Source organism: Ambystoma mexicanum, chromosome 1p (genome assembly GCF_040938575.1).
Source record: "Ambystoma mexicanum isolate Mex_15411 chromosome 1p, UKY_AmexF1_1, whole genome shotgun sequence".
NCBI classification, from domain to species: Eukaryota; Metazoa; Chordata; class Amphibia; order Caudata; family Ambystomatidae; genus Ambystoma; species Ambystoma mexicanum.
The window spans coordinates 737,113,875-737,136,448 of record NC_090921.1 but is presented as its reverse complement, the minus strand read 5'-3'; the positions used below and the strand labels follow the sequence as shown (position 1 = coordinate 737,136,448).

The window sequence follows — 22,574 nt, the reverse complement described above, 5'->3', positions numbered from 1 at the left end:
CATGAGGACTCCCAACACCTGAATGTGCGGTAAAAATCTGAGATGGCTGCCGGAGGCGGGGCTTAGGGAGAGGGCAGTCATTGGCTGTGGGCAGTATGACCCAGAGATCAGTGATTGGTTACTACTAGGAAAGACAGATCAGAAACGAAACTGATACTGATTTTTTCTGTACCGAGTATTCCCAGCCTGACGACGGGGAATATTCATGAGCATGTGAATCCATGCCAGACCCCATGCTGGAGAATAATAGTTTATTAGCTTGGAGCTAAACTGCTTTAATTTTACCAAGGGTTCCCAGCCTGCCGAGGGGGAATATTCATGAGCATGTGAATCCATGCAAGAACCCATGCTAGAGAACTGAAATAAGGCCTAGTAAAAGCCATCATTGAAGGAGGTTCGACTCCTCTCTGCACCCCCCTTTACCTGTAAAGATAATGATAAAACCAAAGCATTTATGTACACAAAATAAATGTGCACACCAGAATTAAAGTGTTGCTTTATTCAGGAATTAAAAAAGTTATCCTTCAGCATAAACAGTTAATAGCTTTTGTTCCTTGTTTATGAACTTAACTGTCCGATTTCAGGTTCACAATTGGCTGTGGAAAGGAAGGAGGAAGTGAAGGAGAGAGGTTCACTTTTGTTGAAGATTAGCAATGTTTTAGCAAAGAGAAATACACGACATAACATTCACTTTGTACATTTAAAAAAATTAAAAGTGCGCAATTGGTTTTGCGTGGGTACTTGGTCTGATTCCAATAAACAACCTTTGATATCACAATGATTTGATTACATTACCATCAATCCATGCAGTTGCTTCGTAGACCGAAAAGACTCAAATCAACTGATTGCAGAGGCCAAACTAGCACCTTTTCTCTTTTAGCAACATAATTCTTAGGAGAAGCACTGTATGTATACCTTACATGAGATCTCATTTCACTATGTGAAGGACTATCTTTCCATATTAAACTTACCTTGAGCAGCAGTTCAGCAGCTTAATAGTCTCATAACCAACACGCCCATGGTCGATGCCTACAATATTTTCATGTGTATTTATAAACAGATTCAAACTGCACAACTGCTAGACCATGACCCATATGTAAAAGTGAACAATCCATCAAGGCAACAAGGAACAGGACAGCATGGCTGCATTTCAGAATGGGTGGGAGGGGTTATACCTGCAATGCCAGCTACTGGGGCTTGGAGGCCGCATAGACATGTGATTAGAATAGAATATTGACCATTTAAAAAGTGGACAATGCAAACTGAACTGCCCTCCAGAATAGGAGGTTATCACCCATCTGTGTTGCCATTATTTTAATTAACCTCAGAGACTGTCTTCCCATGTTTCAAACCAGTGACCAGCAGGTTATGCGAAATCTCTGTAGCAGACACTCAAATCAGTGAGCTACATTTGACATGGAGGAGCCAAGCCTAACTGGGATGTCCCATCCATGCACACATAATGTCTTGAACTCTAGTGTGACACTCAGGTGCTACTATGGGGATTTATTTTCAAACTCGTATTTAAACCTAGGACAACTGTGTAATTAAAACCCAGTTCAGGGACGTGATGGGATAAACACTTAAGTGTGGAACATTTTTATTTTAAAATATTAAATACAGTTCAAAAAAGTGAATTGCTAGGGAGTTCTTGCCTTCCTTTAGAGAATTGCTCCATGGTCTTGCCTACTTACAGTCTGGTGCAGTGCCAATATCTAAGCCCACTGCACACCTTCCTGGAGCGTGGATTGTGTCATTAGTTTCCTAATCAAACTTTTTTTTTTTTTTAACAGATCAACATACACATCCTAAAACATTGGGGCAACGTCTTCTCTTAGGATCTGTAATCCCCAACTCTCCCTGAAACACAGTCACCTTTAGTAGGCAAACCTTTGTGTACCCTTAGCCCTTGAATCCCTCATGACACAGCAGTCAAAATTTTAAAAAGGCAAGGTAAATCATACATTTCCATAAATAACAATTAATGAATCTTAATGCTGGAGAGGCAGTTTAAAAGCAGGGCATCCCACATGTTCCATTTGTTGCCTCATCCCCTGTCCCCCAAACTCCTGGTCTTAAATCAGGGCTATTGTGTATTCCAGAATGGATTTTAAATAGTTGTGATTGACATTTTAAGCAAAAGGTATACTTTTATGCTGACCACAACAGATGAGTTTAAGCAATAACCTCCTCGGCCGCCTTGTAGAGATGCAGTCTTATATACAGTTATGACAGGCTGGCACACAGGCCAGTCTGCTCTAGAACAGTCTCCACAGCCTGGTGTAAGGTCTAGATCCTGAACTGGGAGAGCTGTGGGGCATTAGTTATGTTAAGGATATTTCTAAATTATTGGAAATTGGCTGTACCTCTGCACCAGACTCCCCCACCCCCCCTTAACACGATCAGTAGAGCTGGACCCCTTGAAGTCCTTGGACAGATTACCAATTGGAGGCAAGCGCACTGGGCGAGAGGGAAAGAAGTGGCGTGAGGACAGTGACCGTTTACCTCAGTGGGCTGCAGCTTTGGCTTGAGGGGGACTCGTCTGCGACATCAGCAAGGGAGCACAATTATGTTTGCAGGACTAATTCAAGACTGGCAGCAAGAAGGACCTTAACAAGGATTTGGACACAATTGTTACGTTTTTTAAAATTTTGCTTAGGCGAGTGATTGAATAATGTGGTGAAATCAAGGCCATGGCAAAGAGAAGTGTTTTTTCCAGCCAGGAGAGGATGAATACTGCAGCGGCAGAGCTCAGCATAGTTGACATCAAGTACACATTCTCTCACTTTGGGCCTCATCAGGGGTTTGGCGGTATCCCGGCGCAATTCCACCCAACACTATTAGCGTTACCGCAACTCGGTCCTGCGCAATTTGCACCAGATACCGAGTTGCGATGGGGAGGTAAATCCCCATTCCCTTTGGGGGTTTCTTGGCGCTATTAGCGCAATAAGTGCTCTGCTTATATCACCGAAAACAGGCGGAAAGGGGAGATTTTTACCTCCAGCAAAAAGCTTGAGGTAAAACGCTCACTTTGTGCCGAACTCCATATTGGGCGGAGCGGTAAATGTGGCAGTAATAGCGTTACCGCCACATTTTACCTCTCCACCCAACTTGTGAGGAGGCCCATTATCTCCATACCATTCTAATCTCTTAAGGGGGTGGTCTCTTCTACTTTTTTGTTGTGTGTGAAGGTATACATTGCCCACCTAATCGGGCAAATATGGTGTATGGTGTGCATCCTTTGTTGTGAAAATGTACAATGACCGATCCCCTACATTTAGTTCCAAGGTAGAGCCGAGGTGTTCATAGATACCGAGAACAGTGCAAGGATGGCAGAGCAACATCACCCCTCGCCTGCCCCAACACTCTGTTACCACTACATTCCCTTTTGTATTGCCCTTTTTCACCACTTCATTTAAAATACCTTTCAAACTAGGTAGGTGTATAATTGTCAGACGTTCCAGCAGAAGCCTAGTAATGTCAGCGGATAGATGGGTGAAGCATGGGAAGACTCATCAATTATGTGTGTACAAGGATGTCCCTTTAAAATAGAGCTACATGTTAATTTATAGGAGTCATGCAAATCGTTCCACATTTCGTGGCTTTCTTCTCCAAAGCAATATCAAGCCGATTCCAACTTTCACATCATATTAGAGCCCAAGTCTGTACCTCCAAATACACAGGAGCCAGTAACTGTAACAAGGGATTTTAGATTAACATTTGGGGAGAAGGACTGGTGTTTTATTTTATTTCTAACTTTTTCTACCACCACTACCAGCCCTGTTAAGCTTTTCATGGGTCACCAGTCTGTTGAAATTCATGCTTGGAACGAACCTCCAGCCAAATCACTGCATCCACTGTCTAGAGCTTTATCCAATAAACAAATGACACCTTCCAAAGAGCTAAATACCAGCATTTAAGAGTTTTCAATTATGACAGATAAAGGAACGGTGGCACACTGAGTTGAAGTGGTTTGGCCAGGCTCCCATAATGCGAAGCAGGGAAGATGAAATTATAGTGTGAGTCTCCATGTGTCCACGGTTGACAACTTTTAATCTAGACAGCATTTCCTCCCAAACTGTTAATGCAGGAATTAAATGGCGCAGCTGTAAAGTTTGTGATGAAAAAAACAGGGTTTTCAGTCTACTGCATCTTGGATATGAACAATGCAGGTGAAAAACCATACTGACCAAAGAAGCGATTTTTTCAATACAGGAGAGTGGCCTTCTTAGGGGGTGTTGCCTTTATTCCCAAAGTCTATAAATACAGGAATTACAATGTTTTACAATTAGAAAGAAGGAAAAGGTTACCAATTTAGACAGGAACCAGTCCAAGAAACGTTGGCTGTACTAGTGCGATTGTCACAAAAAGCATCGCTATTAGTGTGAAGAGAGTGGAAAATGCCAAATTATCCAGAATGGCGGGCCCAGGGTACAGACGACCGGGTAAGAGCTCCTTCTGGAGGTGTGACCACAGGGCAGTCATAATGCAAAAGGCTGCAAATGTTGTCATAAGCCCCTCTCCCCCCCCCAAAAGTGCATGAACTGCCCCTGTGCCCTGCCTCAAAGTGGCAGCAGCCCATTAAGCAGTTTGTAGTGGGCCAGTAAGGTCACAAATTAATTGCGACCAGCACCGGTCATTCAGTTGGGATATATATAAAAAGAAAACCTTGTTGGGATGGACAGCTTGATCAGGATGATTTTTGCTTTCCATGATGAACAGTTGATAGGATGTGAACCTGACCTATTGCTCTAAAAATTCTGTGCTGAAAAATATATATATATATATAAATGTACATATTTACAAGGGGGTTAGGTAGGGTGCAGCTGGATCTAGCTTTCGGCACTGACAGTCTGCCGCTGCTTAATGAATGCCATACCATGTGTCCTAAAATGTGTCTTAAGGTTCAGCTGGTTGTCAAAGCTCTTGCTACAAACTTTGCAGGTGAGCTTGCCATCAACGGGCGATCCTGGGCTCCCCGCCTGCGGCTCCCGCTCCTCCTTTTTACCAGATCCCTTCATCTTGTGGGTGATGAAGCGGTGACGGTTCAGTGAGCCTTGGGAAGTGAAGCAAAGGCCGCACTCCAAACACTGGTGAGAGCTCCCGTCTGTCCGGTGCTGTGGGATGTGTTCCTGGAAGTCCACAGAGTCATGGGTAACATACCCGCATTTGCGGCAGCGGTAGGATGACTTCTTTTCTGCCTTGGAGTTTTTCGAAACACTGTCCGTCTTGGGATTCTTGGAAATGTTGTCTGTATTGGGGCTTGTGGGAGCACTGTCCACCTTCGAGTTCTTTGAAGGTGGTGTGGTGCTGTCCGGTTCCTCACTGCAGGAATCTTCAGACGAAAGCTTCCGCTTCCTCAGGGAAATCTGGGGGAGCAAAAGTCAAAAGCTATAGTTATGTCACTTTTCAAAGTAATGGGTTGAAAAACGGAAAGAGGGCAAATGTTAAAGATCCGCTACAAAGAGGGCTCAACAAATCACGCTGAAAGCCAAAGCATTGTAAAAACAGAATTGTAAAGTTACTACATTCTAGTGCTGGAAATGGACAAAATTTACTTGTAAGCTCTGCTATCCCCCTTCTTGCCCCTCCTGCCCAGGTCTACACGGACCGGGGCTCTGGCAAGACATGTCTTGTTCCGTCCCAATTCCTCCCCTGCCGCATATAAATACTAAAACTCCACAGCAAGAAAAAAAACCACTAGAGCAAAGAAATATGCACCTGTTTTATGATTACTGAAGCTGCAATAGCTTCGGGTTTGTGTCAGATGTTACTCAGTACAAATTCAGACAGGGGAACATACCATAAACAATTGGCAAAAGGAAATCCTTTCCTAGCCACCAAGAATTCTTCAACAAGTGACTAAACATTTGTGCGGTACCATCAAAACGAAAAAAGAATACAAGAGACAGCATTTTTTTTTAAATTTGATTTGACATTTTAGAAGAGATGTTCTTTTCGCAGCTTTCTCTCCATTGACATCAATGGATCCCTCCCCGAGCCTCACCATTTTACTAGGACTTAAACCATGTCCTGACTTTTGGATTTAAGTGAAGCCTTTTTTGCTTTGCTCATACGGCCCTGTCCCCTTTGCAAGAACCCTTTGTATCCCGTTGTCTTGTGCTACAGTAAAACAACAAAGTACCCATGCAGCACTTCACTATGCGGTGGTGTATTTTTTTAAAAAATATTTACTTGCTGAGGTGTTCAAAATAGTCTGGTGAAAGTGGATATCTTTTTACCATGTGCACGCTTTTACATGGTGCACCTTTTCAATGTTACCCTATATTGACCTTTTCAGTGCCACAACCCGAAAATGGTCATAGCATGTGTTTTTCACCCCCTCTTCTCAGGACTGGAATGCCAGGTAAGGTAAGCCCCTTCCAGGGCAGATATTTGAGTTTACCGGACAAAGTGTCCTGTGTGCATCCTGGCCGATTCAGGGGTTGGAACGGTCTTGGCACGATATACATTCCAGCCAGGGGCTGACTGTTTCTGGGCAGATGTGGGGCACGGTTGCTCATGATTGGCCAGCCCTTACCAGTTTCAATGGTGCAAATGCTTACCATTGGTGGGCTGGTATAGAACTTCAGCTCGAATGTGGGGGAAAGGGAGTCGTCCTGCACTTGCGCCTCAGATAGTTGTCTGAAGCCAAGATCACAATGAAGAGAAGCAGCCAGCTGTAGACCCAAAGACTACCACTGACACCAATTAGCATTGACTCCAGCCATGTCCCGGTGAGGCTCTGCCTTACTGCATCGATCTTTAGAAGACCCAGGTCACTGCTTTGACCCATGGGTTGCTCCAAATATCCCGCCTTGAGAAGCCTTTGGAAGCATCCCGAGACCATCCGGTGGGCTGACTAGCTTCAAACAGGGCATTGTCAGTGTACTGATACCCAGGTTGTCTGCTTGTGGCCAATACCAGTCATCCTGCAGTTGCTGCTACTCTCCGACACAGAGGGGCCTTCCTGGAGACAAGTCTTCTTCATTGCCACATGTGTCACTTGCTACCCTCTGATCAAGGTGTTCTTCACCGCTGCTCGTTTTAGTCATGTCCTGGGGATCTCCTCTCATCAAGGAACCTGTGGTGGTCATCCTTCCGAAGGTGCCTGGGCCATCCTGCGGTAAGGCATCAGGAACCATCACTACAGGGCAAGGAACTGCAGTCTATCCGGACCCAATGCAGACGCCAACAACTACCACTGCACACACATCCCCTGCCAACAGAGCAATGACTGCAGTAAGTGGGCCCATTTGATTGGGAGGACCCTGCGCCAATTCCCTCAGGTTCCGCATCAAACAAGTCTACTTCAAGACACACATAGCTAAGAAAACTCAGACAGCTTGGTGTCAGGGAGAATTCTCAGAATTGTGCTAATTCCTCTCTACCTTAGAGACACCCAGCTCTTTTACTCGAATTTCTAACCTGGAGAGAGAGACCGTTTTCCCACTCATGTATTTCTCTGTGATTTGGTCTCTATGTTTCGTTTCACTTTGGAGTCTGCCAAACTCCATAGGCATCATCTTTGCATTGTGACACCTTCAGTGAGTGGGACAGGGAAGTCTTAGATTTCCCAAAGGTTTAAATACCTTCTCTTGGTGAAACTACGGTTTCCAAGAGCAGTGAGGTGAAATTGAATTTAATTTTGTAACTTTCTAGACCCAGCACACACCATCTTACCATAGGGTGATAGAGGGGTTACTTAGTATCCCCCCTTTGTCTAGTTTCTCCTGTAACATTTTTATGTTACTTTTTCTACAATTAATGGCTGGTGGCAGTGGTTTACTTTTTACTACCATTGTGTGTTTTTACCACGGGCAGCATTCGCAGTTGCGCTAAGGCACCCATCGGTGCCCGTTTTGTCAAAAAGGTCCCAGTCTTCCATTTCTTGTCGGTAAGGTCCTTCTTGAGATTTACTCTGGACGCCAAACCAGGTTTGGTCCCTTTGTTCGTTTCGTCTTTCGCGGGATTCACAAATGAAGCCTGTCTCTGGCTCCAGTATGTCTGGCGGGGGGCAGGAAGTGAGGGAGGTGCCCGATACTCCCTGTGCTTAATCCCCTTTGTTACAGGAATGCACCCAAAGGCGATTGGCCGGCTGGCTGTCCGGCAAGGACAGCCACCCTGCTGTGTGATTGACAGCTAGGCTGGAATAAATGGGAGAAACCTGCATAAAAGGCGAGGCTTTTAGCTTGGAAGGCGCAGTGGATCAGTGGACGAAGGAATCCAAAGAAGAAACTGGAAGGGACGCCTGCTGCAACTCCTGGACCGTTGGTTTGCCTGTTGAAGCCCTTCTGCTGTGCTGAAGCTCCGAATTCGTTTTGACTATAGAAGCCCTGCAAGGACGACTTCTCCCCTTGGGTTGGTGGGACCAATCAACCCCAAAGTGAACTAGTTTGGCCATCCTCTCGAAGCTGGCTTTACTTTCGCTGCTGCTGGAACCGAAGTGCCAGGGAGAGGAACACCAAACATAGTGAATCGCTTTTAAATCAGACCCGAGCTCCAGGAAGATCCTCCGGACGTCCCTGAAGCAGGGCTGATCGAGCCTGAGCCACTTCAAGAGTGCTGTACCCCAGATGCGAGGAAAGTCCGAAGTGGTATCCAAGAACCGCAGTGTTGCTATTAGAAGGGGGACAGCCACTGCCCCCCCTTCTTTCTCCGCCGGGGGCTTCGTGGGGGTTCTTTCAATGGGCTTGAAAGATGCCTCCCTCCGAGGTGGCAGGGAGACTCTGGGCCCACAGGTGTAACCTCCGCAGGAGCTGAAACCGCAAAGTGCTGCTGACTTGAAGTTTGCCCATTGCTGCCACTGACCTTCCCATTGTAGTGCAGGAGTCCCCAGACACACTCCCTCAGTACAATGACCTTTCATCGCGGGATGTTTTTTCGCAGGGTTTTTAGAGTGATTTTTTTAATGAAAACGAACTCAAATTTTTAGGGGGCTTAGGCAAATATATATGGGGTGTGGGTGTTCGAGAATAGCAAAACACCTAAAGGGGATGGGGTTTGTAGGGGAAAACCCCAAATGAAAAAAAAAATTCAATTAATTTTTTGGTTAAAAAATCAGCATTAAAAACCTCTGCGAAAAAACATTGCACGATGAAATTACATGGAACCCCTCCCTCTTGTCCCCACGACTGTGGCCCAGGAACACCAGGATCTGCAGAGCTGTACAGGAACAGAAGCCAGCTGGAACCATTTTCTAACCAAAGGTACTGTAAACCTAAGGACTTACCTCTTGTTGTCTAGCCTTACTTGCTCTCAGTTGAGACTTGTCTTGGGTGCCCTTGCAGAGTTGCTTACAGCTTTGCCCCTCACAAGCCTCCCAGCTTGCAGCCCTTTAAGTGAATCTTATTTCTACAAACTTTTCTAAAGACATTGTGCAGGACTTTTACTTACCTGCAAAGAAGATCTTCAGCTCCCCTAGACTTTGCTCAACTAACATTGGCTGCCCTGGCTCCCGGAGAGACTCTTCTTACCTCTGACTCTGTGCCTTTAACTTTCCCCCTGGAAATGGTTACATTTACTTGACATTGGAAGGTTTTAAAAGTACTTACCTGTTTATGAATTATTTGTTAACATTTGTTTTATTCCCATATCTAACCTTTGCACCAAACTCAGTATTGCTCTAAATGTACCAGTGATAAATCAATGTCCACGGTGTCCTAGTGTCTGTGTGCCATCCCCAATGGGTATAATCCGATTTAGAGACACCAAGAGTGTGTTTTGAAGTGTATTATAATTGATACACGTGTTAGGGAGAATTCTCAGACATGTGCTAATTCCCTCCACCTTAGAGACCCCCAGCAACTTTGCTGGATTTTGATGACTTGATTTTTTTAACCTGGAGAGAGTGTGCCCCTTTTTCCCACTCTCCCATGTATTTGAATGTGATTTTATACACCGTTTCCTTTGATTGTGGAGTCTGACAAACTCCATAGCCATCATCTTTTACATTGTGTCACATAGCACCTTCAGTGCAGTGGCACAGGGAAGTCTTTCAGATTTCGAAAGGTTTGAATACCTTCTCTTGGATAAACTACGGTTTCCAAGAGCAGTAAAGAAAAATTGACTTTACTTACCATTGTAACTTTCAAGACCCAGCACATCCGATCTTACAATAGAGTACTGGAGGGGTTACCTAGTATCCCCTTTGTTTAGATTCTCATGTAACATTTTGTATGTTACCCTTTTCGCACTGAATGGCTTGTGGAAGTGGTTTCGTTTGAACTACCATGGGGTGCCTTTACTGCGGGCTGCGTTCGCAGCTACAGTTAAGCGCCCATGGGAGCCATCTTTGTCAAAATGGCCCCTGGTCTTCTATATTTGCCATTTCTTTGTGGAAAGGTCCTTGAGATTTGCTCTGCGCGCCAAACCAGGTTTAGTCTCTTGGTTCATTTCGACTTTGGCGGGATTCATTAGTAAAGCCCACCTCTGACTCAAGAGTGTCTGGGGTAGGAAGGAAGTGAGGGAGGTGCACTCTGATGATTGGCCGGCTGACTTTCCGGCAAGGACAGCCAGCCTGCTGGGTGACTGACAGCTGGGCTGGAATGAATGGGAGAGAACTGAATAAAAGGTGAGTCTTTTGGCTTGGAAGGCAGAGTCGACCACTGGATGAAGGAAATGAAGAAGAACTTTAAGAGGACGCCTGCTGCAACTCCTGGACTGTTCGTTTGCCCGTTGAAGCCCTGCTGCAGTGCCGAAAGGCTAAGTTCGCTTGGACAGAGAAGACCCTACCAGGTCCCATACTGAGCCCAGAATTTGTCTCTCTTGAAAAAATGAGACTTGAGTTAGAATTCAAAAGATTACAACTCCAAGCTGAAACCAAACATCAGGACATCAAACTAAGGGAAATGGAAATGCAACATGCTCTTGAAATGAAGAAATTGTCTCTTGAAAATGTTTATATCCCAGAGTCTTCTAGGTCTTCCAGTCCAAAGAGACCTTAAATGCCTAAAGAAGCAGTGAGTATGTATGATGTGAAACTTGATATTTTGGATTGGTTGGGTGCTTTTGAATATAACTATGGGATTCAGGGTTTCACAGGGAATCAGTTGATTCCTTGTCTTTTGTCTAGGCTCCCCCAGGTTGCAACTGATGCTGTAATGGAGGTGGGAGAACTTGAAAGATTGGAGTATGAAAATGTGAAGCTAGCTTTGATAACTAGATTTGGGAAAACTCCTTCCCAGTACCTTAAGAGGTTTAGGACCCTCAAAAAGACTGATGGTACCCCTTGGGCTACCTGGGTGAGTGAATGTTTGAAACACCTAGATGGTTGGGTTAAGGGTTACAGAGTAAACTCTTTTGAAGGAATGAGATCTGTTTTTGTTGGAATCTAATTTTGATGCCTGCTCTCCTGAGCTGAGACAGCACTTGGCTGACTCAAAAGAGATTGATCCCAAGAAGCTAGCAAAGGCTGCTTACTTGTGGGTTTCCAACAGGGTTACTCACAAGGATTCTGGGGCAACTCATAAAAAGGATGAGGGGGAAGCAGCCCAAGAAAGACGACAAAGGGAATCCTAAAACTTCCCACCCAAAAGAGGGCCACAAATATAAGGGTAAACCATGTGGGAAACCAGGTCAGTCTAGTGAAACCTCTGGTGCCAAACCAGAGTGAGGTCAGCAGACGCCCCCATTTGTCAAAACATTTAGAAAATGTTATGCTTGTGGGTCAATTGACCATGTGAAAGGGGATCCCAGATGTAAGGGAAAATCTTCAGGGATCCACACTGCCTCCTTAAACTTCATCCCTGAGGGAGAAGTACATATGGCAAGTGGAAACTTTCAACTATTGGCTGAAGACCCCATTGGAGTCTCTGCCTGTGTTTCCTTAGTGTCCCTGGGTCTGTGGGAACAGCAGAATGTAGATGTGTATAACTCTATACCAGATAACACAAAAGAATACTACAAGGACAGTGTACTTGTAAATGGTCAGGAGACCCCTGCCATTAGAGACACTGGGGCAAGCATCACAGTGTTGGATGAAACCTTTTTCAAACCTGAGGATGTTGCTAAGGCACCCACAGGTCCCACTAACCTTGCTGGAGGCCCTGTCCCGATGGTTCCAATACTACCAGCTCTCATCCAGTGCAACAATAGGAATAGTCTACAGAATGAGGTGCCTCGGAGAGTCCTGTTGGGGAATGACTTAAAAGCTCTGAGTTGTATCAAGCACCCACAGGCCTCCCAGTAAAAGGAAGCAGGAGCAGACTAGGAAGAGAGCATACTTTGTATGACTCTCAGTGGGTAGTTACAGAAGTACCTATAACTCCCAGTCCACAGGAACAACCCCCTTCCAAGACAAGGAAAGAAACTAGGGGGAAACCCCAGGTCTCAGGATGAAAGAAAGGCATCACCCTGTTCACAAAACAAGGATATCCCAGAGAGGACAGTCCAAGGTCACACCTGTGACCCCTCCACCAGCTGAGGCTGAGTGGGAGGACCAACCAGAGGATGGTGAACCAGTTACTGGTGAAACAGAATTGGAAGAAGCTCTTCCCCCCTGTTAGAGATCTGGATCCTAAAGACCATCCTGAGCTGCAGACTGCCATACAGGGGCCACCTTCTGCAAGCAGACTTCAGCAGAGGTCAAAGAGAGTGTTCTACTCTTGAAGGACTTCGCCAACAGGCAGCTTCCCAGCTGGATGAGCAAGAGCCAGGGAAGCACAGGCTGTACTGGGAGGACAGCCTCCTTTACAGTGAGCCTATAGAGTCTACCCCAGGGGACTACAGAAGACTTGTAGTGCCTCAGGAGATAAGGAACAAGTTACTTACCTGTAACTGTTGTTCTCCAGCATGGGTCTGGCATGGATTCACATGCTCAATCAGTTTCGTTTCTGATCTGTCTTTCTTAGTAGTAACCAATCCTGATCTCTGGGTCATACTGCCCCCAGCCAATGACTGCCCTCTCCCTAAGCCCCGCCTCTGGCAGCCATCCTCAGATTTGGTAGCACGCCAAGTGGCAGTATGACCAAGTGAAGAGCCGCAGAGTGGTAGGTGGGAGGGTTTGCATGTGAATCCATGCCAGACCCATGCTGGAGAACAACAGTTGCAGGTAAGTAACTTATTCCTTCTCCAGCATGGGGTCTGGTATAGATTCACATGCTCATGAATAAAAGAATACATAGCAGTATACACAACCACGGGAGGTGGCAACAGGCTCAACATTAAGCATCTCTTACCTCCTCACCAGGCTCACCTTAAGCGAACAGGTTGCGCAGCACTGCTTGGCCGACCCTGGACTCCTCCCTGGAGTCCCGGTCGACGCAGTAGAATCTTGTGAATGTGTGAGTCGACCTCCACATAGCAGTCCTGCAGATGTCCAGCAGAGGCACACCAGACAGGAACGCCGTGGTAGCAGCGATCGCTCTGGTCGAATGGGCTTTCTGATGGCCGGGCAGCGGTCGGTTTGCCAACCGGTGACAGTGCATGATGCAGCCGGAGAGCCATCTGGAAATGGAAGTCTTCGAGAGAGGATTCCCTTGATTCACAGACCCAAAGTTCACAAACAGTTGTTATGTCTTCCGAAAACTCTTTGTGCGGCCCACGTAGAACTTCAGCGCTCTAGCTACATCCAGCGAATGCAAAGTCCTCTCGGCCGGCGTCGAAGGCGACGGGAAGAAAACTGGTAACACCAAGGGCTCTTTGAGGTGGAAGTCCGACGGCACCTTGGGCATGAAGGAGGGGTGCGTCCTCAGCACCACCCTCGTGTCATGAAAAGTCAAGTATGGAGGCTTGCAAGATAGGGCCTGAATCTCTCCCACTCATTGTGCAGAGGTGATGGCCACAAGGAACGCTGTCTTCCATGACAGGAACTTCAAAAGGCGTCGAATGCATAGGCTCGAATGGGGCTCCCATGAGCCTGGTCAGCACCACATTAAGCTTCCACGCCAGGGCAGGAGCCTTCATCGGCGGGAATGATCGGAACAGTCCCTTCATAAATTCCTTCACCAGGCGATGAGACCACAAGGACGCCCGTCCCGTAGTCCTGGAATATCGGGAGATGGCAGCCAGATGTATTTTTATGGAGGCGTGAGCCAGTCCCGCTTTGGCCAGCGACAGTAGGTACGGCAGCACTTGAGGGGCCATAACCCGCAGAGGGTTAATCTTCTGTGCACGGCACCAGCCAGAGAACCTCTTCCATTTATGACCGTAACACTTGAGAGTTGAGGACGCCCTGGTCTTTACAAGAACCTCTCTGCAATCAGTCGGGATATCGTACCCTCCAAACTCTAGTACTGCAGGAGCCAGGCCTGCAAGTTCAGAGACTGTGGGTCGTGATGGAGAATGGCGCCTGCTTCTCTGGAGAGAAGATCCGCGTACGCCGGCAGCTTGACTGGTAGGGACGTTGACAAGTCCAGAAGGTCCGGGAACCAGATCTGCCTCGGCCACGCCGGTGCGACGAGGATCATCCTGCACCTGGACTTCTTGAGCTGGTTGATGAGGCGGAGCAGCAACGGCAACGGAGGGAACGCATATAGAAACAGGCCGTCCCAAGGGAACGAGAAAGCATCGCCCATGCTCCTCGGCTGTGGGAACCTGCTGGCAAACCTCTGGCACTTGGAGTTCGTCTCCGTCGCGAACAGGTCGATCTGGGGTTTGCCGCATCGTTGGAAGAGTCGATCCACTTGATCCTGGCACAGTTCCCACTAGTGGCACGAGCGCAGCTCCCTGCTGAGTGAGTCGGCGATGGTGTTTTTTATTCCTGCCAGGTGGAAGGGAACCAGAAACATCCCCTGGGCGATGGCTCAGTGCCACAGATCCTGGGCCTCCTTGGATAGGGCTGGGGATCTGGTGCCTCCTTGCTTCCGTATATAGAACATCGTGGTGGTGTTGTCAGTGAAGATCCTCACCACTTTCGCCCTTGTGGGACGGCTTGAGAGCCCAGAACATTGCTCGGAGCTCCAGAATGTTGATGTGGAGAGACCTCTCCTCCGGGAGCCAAAGGCCTCTTGCGTGGAGGTCTCCGGTGTGGGCCCCACAAACCTCGAGAGAGGCATCCGTCGTCACCGTCTCCTGAAATGCCGGGATTTGAAAGTCTGTGCCCGTCGTGAGGTGAGCACGGATGCCCCACCATAGGATCGCCCGACGGAACTCCTCGTCGAGAGGGATCCTGTACTCGAAACAGCCCCTCGCCTGAAGCCAGCGATGGTCTTGGTCCTCTCCTCTGAAGGGGAGACCAATTGCCCCACTGTATCGAGCTTCGCTCCCAGAAACCGTGCTATTTGCGATGGAACCAGGTAGGATTTGGGGTAGTTGATGGCGAACCCCAGCTCCGTGAGCAACCGGACGGTCCTCGTCGTGTGCTCGACGGCGAGTTCCCTTGTCCTTGACCAGATTAGCCAGTCGTCCAGGAAGGGGTAAACGTGGATCCCCTGCAGACGCAGCCGTGCCGCCACTGGTGCCAGGCACTTGGTGAAAACCCTGGGTGCCGACTTTAATCCGAACGGTAGGGCTCTGAATTGGTAGTGGCGCCCCTGAATCACGAACCTGAGGAACTTCCTGTGCCTTTTTAGAATAGGGATGTGGAAGTAAGCATCCTCCAGGTCCAAAGACGATAGGAAGTCGCCTTCCTCCAGCTGTCCCAGCACGTGCTGGAGGGTGCCCATCCTGAATTTCTGCACCTTGATGTACTTGTTTAAGCGACGCAGGTCCAAGATGGGGCTCCAACCGTCTGTCTTCTTCCTGACGAGGAAGTACCTTGAGTACACTCCGGAGCCCTGGAGCCTTCTGGGGACGAGCTCGATGGCACCTTTCTTGAGCATCGCCCTTACCTCCAACAGCAGTTGAGGGATGTGATTTTCCTTCCTGGCCACGGGAGGAATGCGAGGGCACTTCTAGAATTCCAGCGAGTGCCCGTTGGCCAGGGTGTCCAACACCCAACGGTCGGTGGAGATGGACTCCCACACGCTGACGGACTTCGTCAGCCGGCCTCCCACCGGTGTGCTTCGGTGGGGGCCCGACAACACGGCTGGGTCAGTCTTGCTTGGAGGCCGCCTTGCCGACGACGGCGGGATCCCCCTTTCTTGCCGCAACCTCTGTAGGCCTCCTGGGAAGAGGAGCGGGCCGCCTGGCGGTAAGTGGAGGAGCCACCGCTGGAACCTCTGGAGGCACCCTGTCTACCTCCGGAGCTCCGAAAGGGCCGTCGCTGTTGAAGCACCCCTAGGGCCCGGGCCGTCTCCGAGTCGGTCTTGATGGCCTGTAGAGACTCGTCCACCGCCTTACCAAAGAGGTTGTTGCCATCGAACAGCATATCCAACACTCTGGTCTGGACGTCCTGGCGAAAGTCTGTCGCCTTGAGCCATCCTCGTCGTCGGAGGCAAACTCCATTGCCCAGTTGGCGAAATCCAGTATCGGCAATGTCCGTTGCTACCGTTAAGGCATGATCCGACGCCACCTCGATTTCCTGCAGAATTTCTAGGGCCTCCGCCCTCTTGTCAGGTAGGAAGTCTAGCAGGGGAGCTATCTTGAACCAGAGCTCCCTGTCGTAGCGGGCCACGATCGCTAAGGCATTGGCCGCCTTAATCGTCGTCACTGCCAACGAGATGACTCGTCGTCCCATGGAGTCCAACTTCTTGCCCTCGCTGTCCGGCTGGGAAGTGGAAGTTGAAGCCGCCGCACCCGCTGCCTTCTTCTTAGCCGCTGCCGAGACGACAGAGTCTGGCGTGGGCTGGGCCCTGAGGCACAAGGGGGCGGCATCGGGGACTCAGTACTTCTCGTACCTGTCCCTCTTGGCGGGTGCCGTGGAAGGGTTCTTGAGGACAGCAAGCCCCTCGTTCCAGATATCGTCAAGCAAAGGCGCCGCGAGGACCGTCTTCCTCTTGGCCTCTCGTCGTTGGTACAGAAACCCTTCTTTTTTGTTCTTCAGCGCAGAGCTGGAAGAGCTCGGATGCCCTGGTTATCATGGCGTGGAAAGAGCCAATTTTGTCAGCTGGGGAAGCCCGCCGGGGGTGGTGGGGGGGGGAGGAGGGTGATGACGGGATGTCCGCTGTGTCATCGCCGCTGTCATCTTCCGTCCCCGCCGCTGTGTCCGTCGCTGTATCCTCTCTAGGGTCCGGCGAGGACGAGGGGTCCACAGGTCTCGCAGGCACGAAGGGCAGAGCGGGGTGGACTCTCCTCCGCTTGTTCGGAGGGCTTCCCGACGGGCCCGGTTCTGGATCCTCAGTCGGGGTCCGTGGTAATCTCGTCTTTATCTCGGTACATAAGGATTGGATTGCCAACAAAATGGCTGCCGAGCTATCCTGGGGCTCGGGTAATGGCTGCGACGGACGGGATGGCCGTTCCACTGGGCCCTCTACGTCGCCATCGACACCATCTTCGATCACGTCAGCAGGGACCGCCCCCTGGGGTCGAACCCTCTCGAACCTCTCGTTGAGGCCCATGAACCTCTCGTTGAGGCCTATGGACCTCTCGTTGAGGCCCTTCTCGGTTTCCACCAGCTCCTCCTCAGAGGCTGATTCTGAGTCTGTAATGGCCACCGCCCCCCCCTCTTTTTCCGCCGGGGGCTTCACGGGGGTCTTAACGATGGGCTGGAAAGAGGATTCCCTCCGCGGTGGCAGGGATACTCTGGGCCCAGAGGCCGTTTCCACTGGCGTAGTCTCAGCCGGCTTCGCCAGGGTCGCAGCGACCACTTCGACAGAGGCCTTTGCCGGATGGATCAAGGCCCTCACCACCTTAGGTGCGTCCTGGGCCTTCCGCTTGGGGGGAGGGTCAGCACCTCGCTACCCCTTCGAGATCGACTGGGTCCGCTCCAGCGGCTTACCTGGGATCTCGGACTTCCTCTTCCCCGAACCAGAGCGCTGGCTCGTGGTCGAACGTGCCGGGGAAGTAGCGCCCTGCCTGGCAGCCGAACAGTCCGACCTTTCGGCGCCCCCGGTGCCCGCAGACTCGCGGTGCTTGGCCTTCTGTTGGGCCCCCGTCGCCGGGGCGCCCTCACAGGACTTAGAAGCCGGTTCAGGCTTTTTCTTCGCCTTCTCACCTGCTGTGCCCTTCTCCAGCCAGGCGGCGAGGCAGGAACGACGATCTTGTTTGGTCCGTTCCGAAAGGTTCTTGCAGAACGCCCAGTCCTTCTCCACGTGCGTCTTGTCCTCATGAAGACAGTAGAGACAACGCGAGTGCTCATCCTCCTTGAAAACGTTCTGCAATCTGCATCCCGGGCAGCACCTGAACAGCTTGGATCCGGGTGTCAAGCTTCCCTTGTCCTGGGCCATGTCTGTTGAGGTAGGCCGCAGATCTTCCGGAATCCTCCAAGAAGTGTAAACTCCACGAAAACTTCACCCTTGAGGGTCGTAGAAGAATTCCGAAACGGATACCCGTTGTCGTAAGTAGAAACGGTGGAGCTTGAAACAAGGTGAGCAACAATTGAAAGAGAATGTTTAGCAATTGTGTGGTCTTTGACGAAGTTTAGACCATACTTTTATAGATCTACTTTTGTAATTCAAACAGACCACCAACCCTTGAGATAGTTAATGCAGATGAAGGGGGAGAATCCTAAATTGTCAAGATGGCCAATCAGCCTTCAGTGGTTTATCACCAAAATGCTGATGATCTCTCCAGAAAGTATGACCGACTGGAGCAAGGAGATTCATCCAGGAGTGGATTAAATCCTCCTGTCCCTTAGTCTGCGGGAGACGAGGTGCCAGCTGTACGGGAACAGAAGCCACCTGGAACCATTTCTTCTAACCAAAGGTACTGCAAACCTAATAGGACTTACCTCTTGTTGTGTAGCCTTGCTTGTTCTCAGTTGAGACTTGTCTTGGTTGCCATTGCAGTTGCTTGCGGCTTTGCCCTTCACAAGCCTCCCAGCTTGTGGCCCTTCAAGTGAATCTTATCTCTACAAACATTTCTACAAACACTGTGCAAGACTTATACTTACCTGCAAGAAGACCCTCAGCTCCCCCAGACTTTGCTCCACTCTCTTCTTAACTCTGACTTTGTACTTTTGCCTTTCCTCCAGGAAAGGGTTAATCTACTGTGCATTGGAGGGTTTAAAAAGTACTTACCGATTGGCCACCAGAGGGCGCACGGATGACCCCAGCCTTCGTGTGAGCTCCACTGCCCCAGGTCCCCGAGACGACTTGAGCCCCCGTCTCACAACCCCCCCCTCTGAGATATAAAATGAGGTACTGATCTGTAAGGACCCCCCCGACCTGCAGGAGAAAACACGGCCCAATTCGGCCACAGGAAAGCTGAGAAATCGACGTCCGAAGAACCGCGCCTCCTGTCACCCGTGAAACGAAACCGAAACTTGGGCTGAACTATGCAGCTGCCTGGCGGTGGTGGTTATGGGAGACCGAGGCCTGGACGAACGGCCTGTGAGGTCCCTCCCCTGTCCACCCCCTGCTTCCTTTTTCTCCCCGCCTGCTTGCCCGAGTTCCCCTGTGAGGACACGGAGGGAGGTGGGGGCCGCGAGGAGAACTCCTACCTTGCTTCCGACGCTCCATGCCTCCGGTGACCAATACCGCACTTTAGCGGACCCAGGTGAGGAGCCTCCCCGCGAGCCCACGTAGCGTGGTGCATCGCTGTACAGCGCTCCCCCCAAACCCTTGGAAGTGAGGCGCTGCGTGGGCGAGCACCTGCGCCCCATCCGCTCGCGGCCCCCCTGCGAGTGATCTGTCCCTCCCAGGGACCGTCGATACGGTGAGCCCGAGGAGGAGGAGGAGGGAAGATTTACGGTACCCACCTGCCATTGTGCCCTGAACTCCTGGACCCGGAGCCCATTAGAACCCTCACCGAATATACGCTCTGAGCGCCCCCACGCATGAGTCAACAGCCCCAGGCTAAAGAAAAGGGACCACAGCCTCGTGGCTCGCACGACCCAGCCCTGTGAAGGCCAACACCACCCTGGTGGGCCCAACTGGCTTAATGTATGGCTTCACCAAAATGTCATGCCAACTCAGCCCGTGCTCTCCCATCATGACTAATTGGGAAACAAGCGGCACCCTGTAATGGAGATCACCACAACCTTTGCACTGAGTGGCACCAGATAACACTGTCCTGCGAAGATTGGTATAAAAAGTGCACCCTAATCGTTCACGTGCCGCACAAGGCGAAACCTCTTCAACTCATGTATTGCCTCTTCTGTGCACTGCATACCACTAATACCCTGGTGCCACATGTGCCTCCCCTACAGGCGCCCGGAGCTGTTGGTTCTCGGCAATTCAGCACGAACTATGTACCAAAGCGGAATATACCTGGCCCTTCCCTCCCACAGGGTGCTTTTTGTAGGTACTCCCGCCAGAAGACTGACTCCCCGGCTCTACGGAATCTTCACTGAAGGCCTCACTGGCTCCACATCGAGTCGTGTCTCAAGCTAAGTTCTCTAGTTTGCACTGTTCCTAGAGCCCCCACACGACTCTGCAGAGGGTAAGGCCCCCCGATCCAGGGGCACACGATCCTTGGGTCCATTCTATGAACGTGCGACATAGACTTGCCAGATTCGCCTACGCCCCACCTTCCCCGACCGCTCCACACTCTCCCACCATGTCGCTGGAGGCCTCGGAAGCGGGGCCGCTGCCACTAGGGGAGACATCGCCGCATTGCTAAGTGAGATAAAAAACATGGGTGCCAATCTCGGTGGCAAAATCTATAAAATCACCCAGAGAATGGACAGCTTTGAGGAACGACTGGAAGGTGTCGAAAACAACCAGGCTTCGATCGACACTCTTGAGACTCTCGACGATTTAGAAAACAGGCAAAGAAGGAATAACCTACGCTTTCTTGGAATCCCGGAACGCGAAGGTGAAACCGAGAAGGATCTCAAAGATACGATCCACAATATCATAAAAATCCTAACGGTTGATGAAGAAATTGATGAACCCAAAACTAAAAGGATACACAGAGCCGGTGGACCGCCTGGTGGTCCCCACTCGGTCCTGGCCAAATTCCACCGATACCAGGACAGAACCAGGATTCTTGAGAAGGCCAGATCCGGCGGTCCACTCACGATGGGAGGGGCCCAAAATTACGTTTTTCCAGGACCTATCCTCGCTCACGCTAGCGTTAAGACGCCTCTGCAGCCCTTTGACAAAATGGCTCAAGGACCAGGGCACACGATACAGATGGGGATACCCTTTTTCGCTCACCTTTGAGCATGGGAGCAGGAAAATCGTCCTTCGATCAGAGGAAGACATTAGGGAATGCATTGCCATCCTTCTGGGTACAGGCCCGAAAGACAATAAAAGTGGCGACAATGAGCGTGCTGGAATGCAATGGGAACACCAGGGCCCTAGGCAGAAAAGAGTGAAAGGATCTAGAAAGTACAGACGCCCCAACAACACACCTGATAATGGAAAATGAGGACGTGCTTCCCGCATGCTACGAACCTACGCACTAACGTCTATGGATGAAACACAGGACGCTGAACCTATGGAGACCGGAATTCTGGAGGTCAAGTGCCATAGGGACGTCGGATGATGAGCACCCCTCTGAAGCAAGAGGGAGCACGAACTCTCGCAGGACGACCCTGGGAACGCACGTAACGTTATGTTTTTGTACGATTATTGCTGTTACTGTTGTAATATATGATGGGGGGGGGAATGGGATAGGGGCTCACCCTTATGTTGAGGTGGAACACTTGATTGGGACCGTGAGGTAACGGTCCCCACTGATGGTCCGAAAATGGACAGAACAATGTCACCAAGTCCGTTCTGGACGCCGTCAAAAGCTGCCAATGCAGCACCCTCAGTTCCTGGGCTTGCTTGAGCCTCAGCAACTCCTGAGGGAAAGGGATTTTGAAATTATGATAGCAGCATTTGAATTTATTTGCACCACCAACGTTGATGGGGGCCTTGAGGATCAAACAACTGTCTGGTCGCCAGTAGTGAAAGGCACTCTAGAGACATTCGAAGATGGCATCCCTTGATAACCAAAAAGTGCTGAACTCTCCTACTAAGAGGTTGTTAGTGCTAATGGAATTCTGCAGATCCAACATTGACATAATGCTCCTTCAAGAGACTAAGTTTGCCAAAGGGGAAGAACGAAGCATCGTCGGGAAGCAGGGATGACTGGAGTTTTGGGGCTCGGGCCCACTGAGAAAGGGAGGGGTTGGTATCTTGCTCAAGAAGGGCATCCAATTTGAGGTGGAAGAGACATGGTCTGATGTGGCAGGTCGGACCTTCCTGATTACGGGGAAAATAGCCAAAGTGAAAGTGACTATTGCCACTGTATATGCACCTAACACTGGTCAGACTGCATTCCTCCAGAAAGTGATCCCAAAAATAATGTTGGAGGCCACGGGGCACGTCATTCTGGGGGGTGATTTCAACCAATGGGCTGATCCAGGTATCGATTGGAAACCGGGAAATCCAGAAACAAGAAATCAGACTAAAGGGGGACGAACCGACCTTGCTGAGATAATGGATCTGTACACCATGAAGGATGTATGGAGAATAATGCACCCCGGTGCTGCTGGATACACCTTCTAGTCGAACCCCCACCAAACATTTACACGCATTGACTATATATACATAACGAACGACCTCACAACCACTGCACAACATTCAGATATCATTCTGATAACCTGGTCGGATCACAACATGGTTTTGGTAGACATTTCCTGGGCTGATCTACCCATCATG

At 49.8% G+C, this 22,574-nt stretch overlaps 1 protein-coding gene across 2 annotated transcripts in view; it reads right to left on the bottom strand.

The window, feature by feature from the left end:
• Window positions 1–484: 484 nt before the first annotated feature.
• The window catches only part of ZNF687 (zinc finger protein 687), a 514,459-nt gene continuing 492,369 nt past the window's right edge, over window positions 485–22,574 (bottom strand). For both annotated transcript variants that reach the window (XM_069650250.1, XM_069650253.1), the window contains exon 9: window positions 485–5,369. In XM_069650250.1, the coding sequence (XP_069506351.1) occupies window positions 4,833–5,369 (537 nt within the window). In that variant the 3' untranslated portion in view covers window positions 485–4,832. The remainder of the gene's footprint in view (window positions 5,370–22,574) is intronic.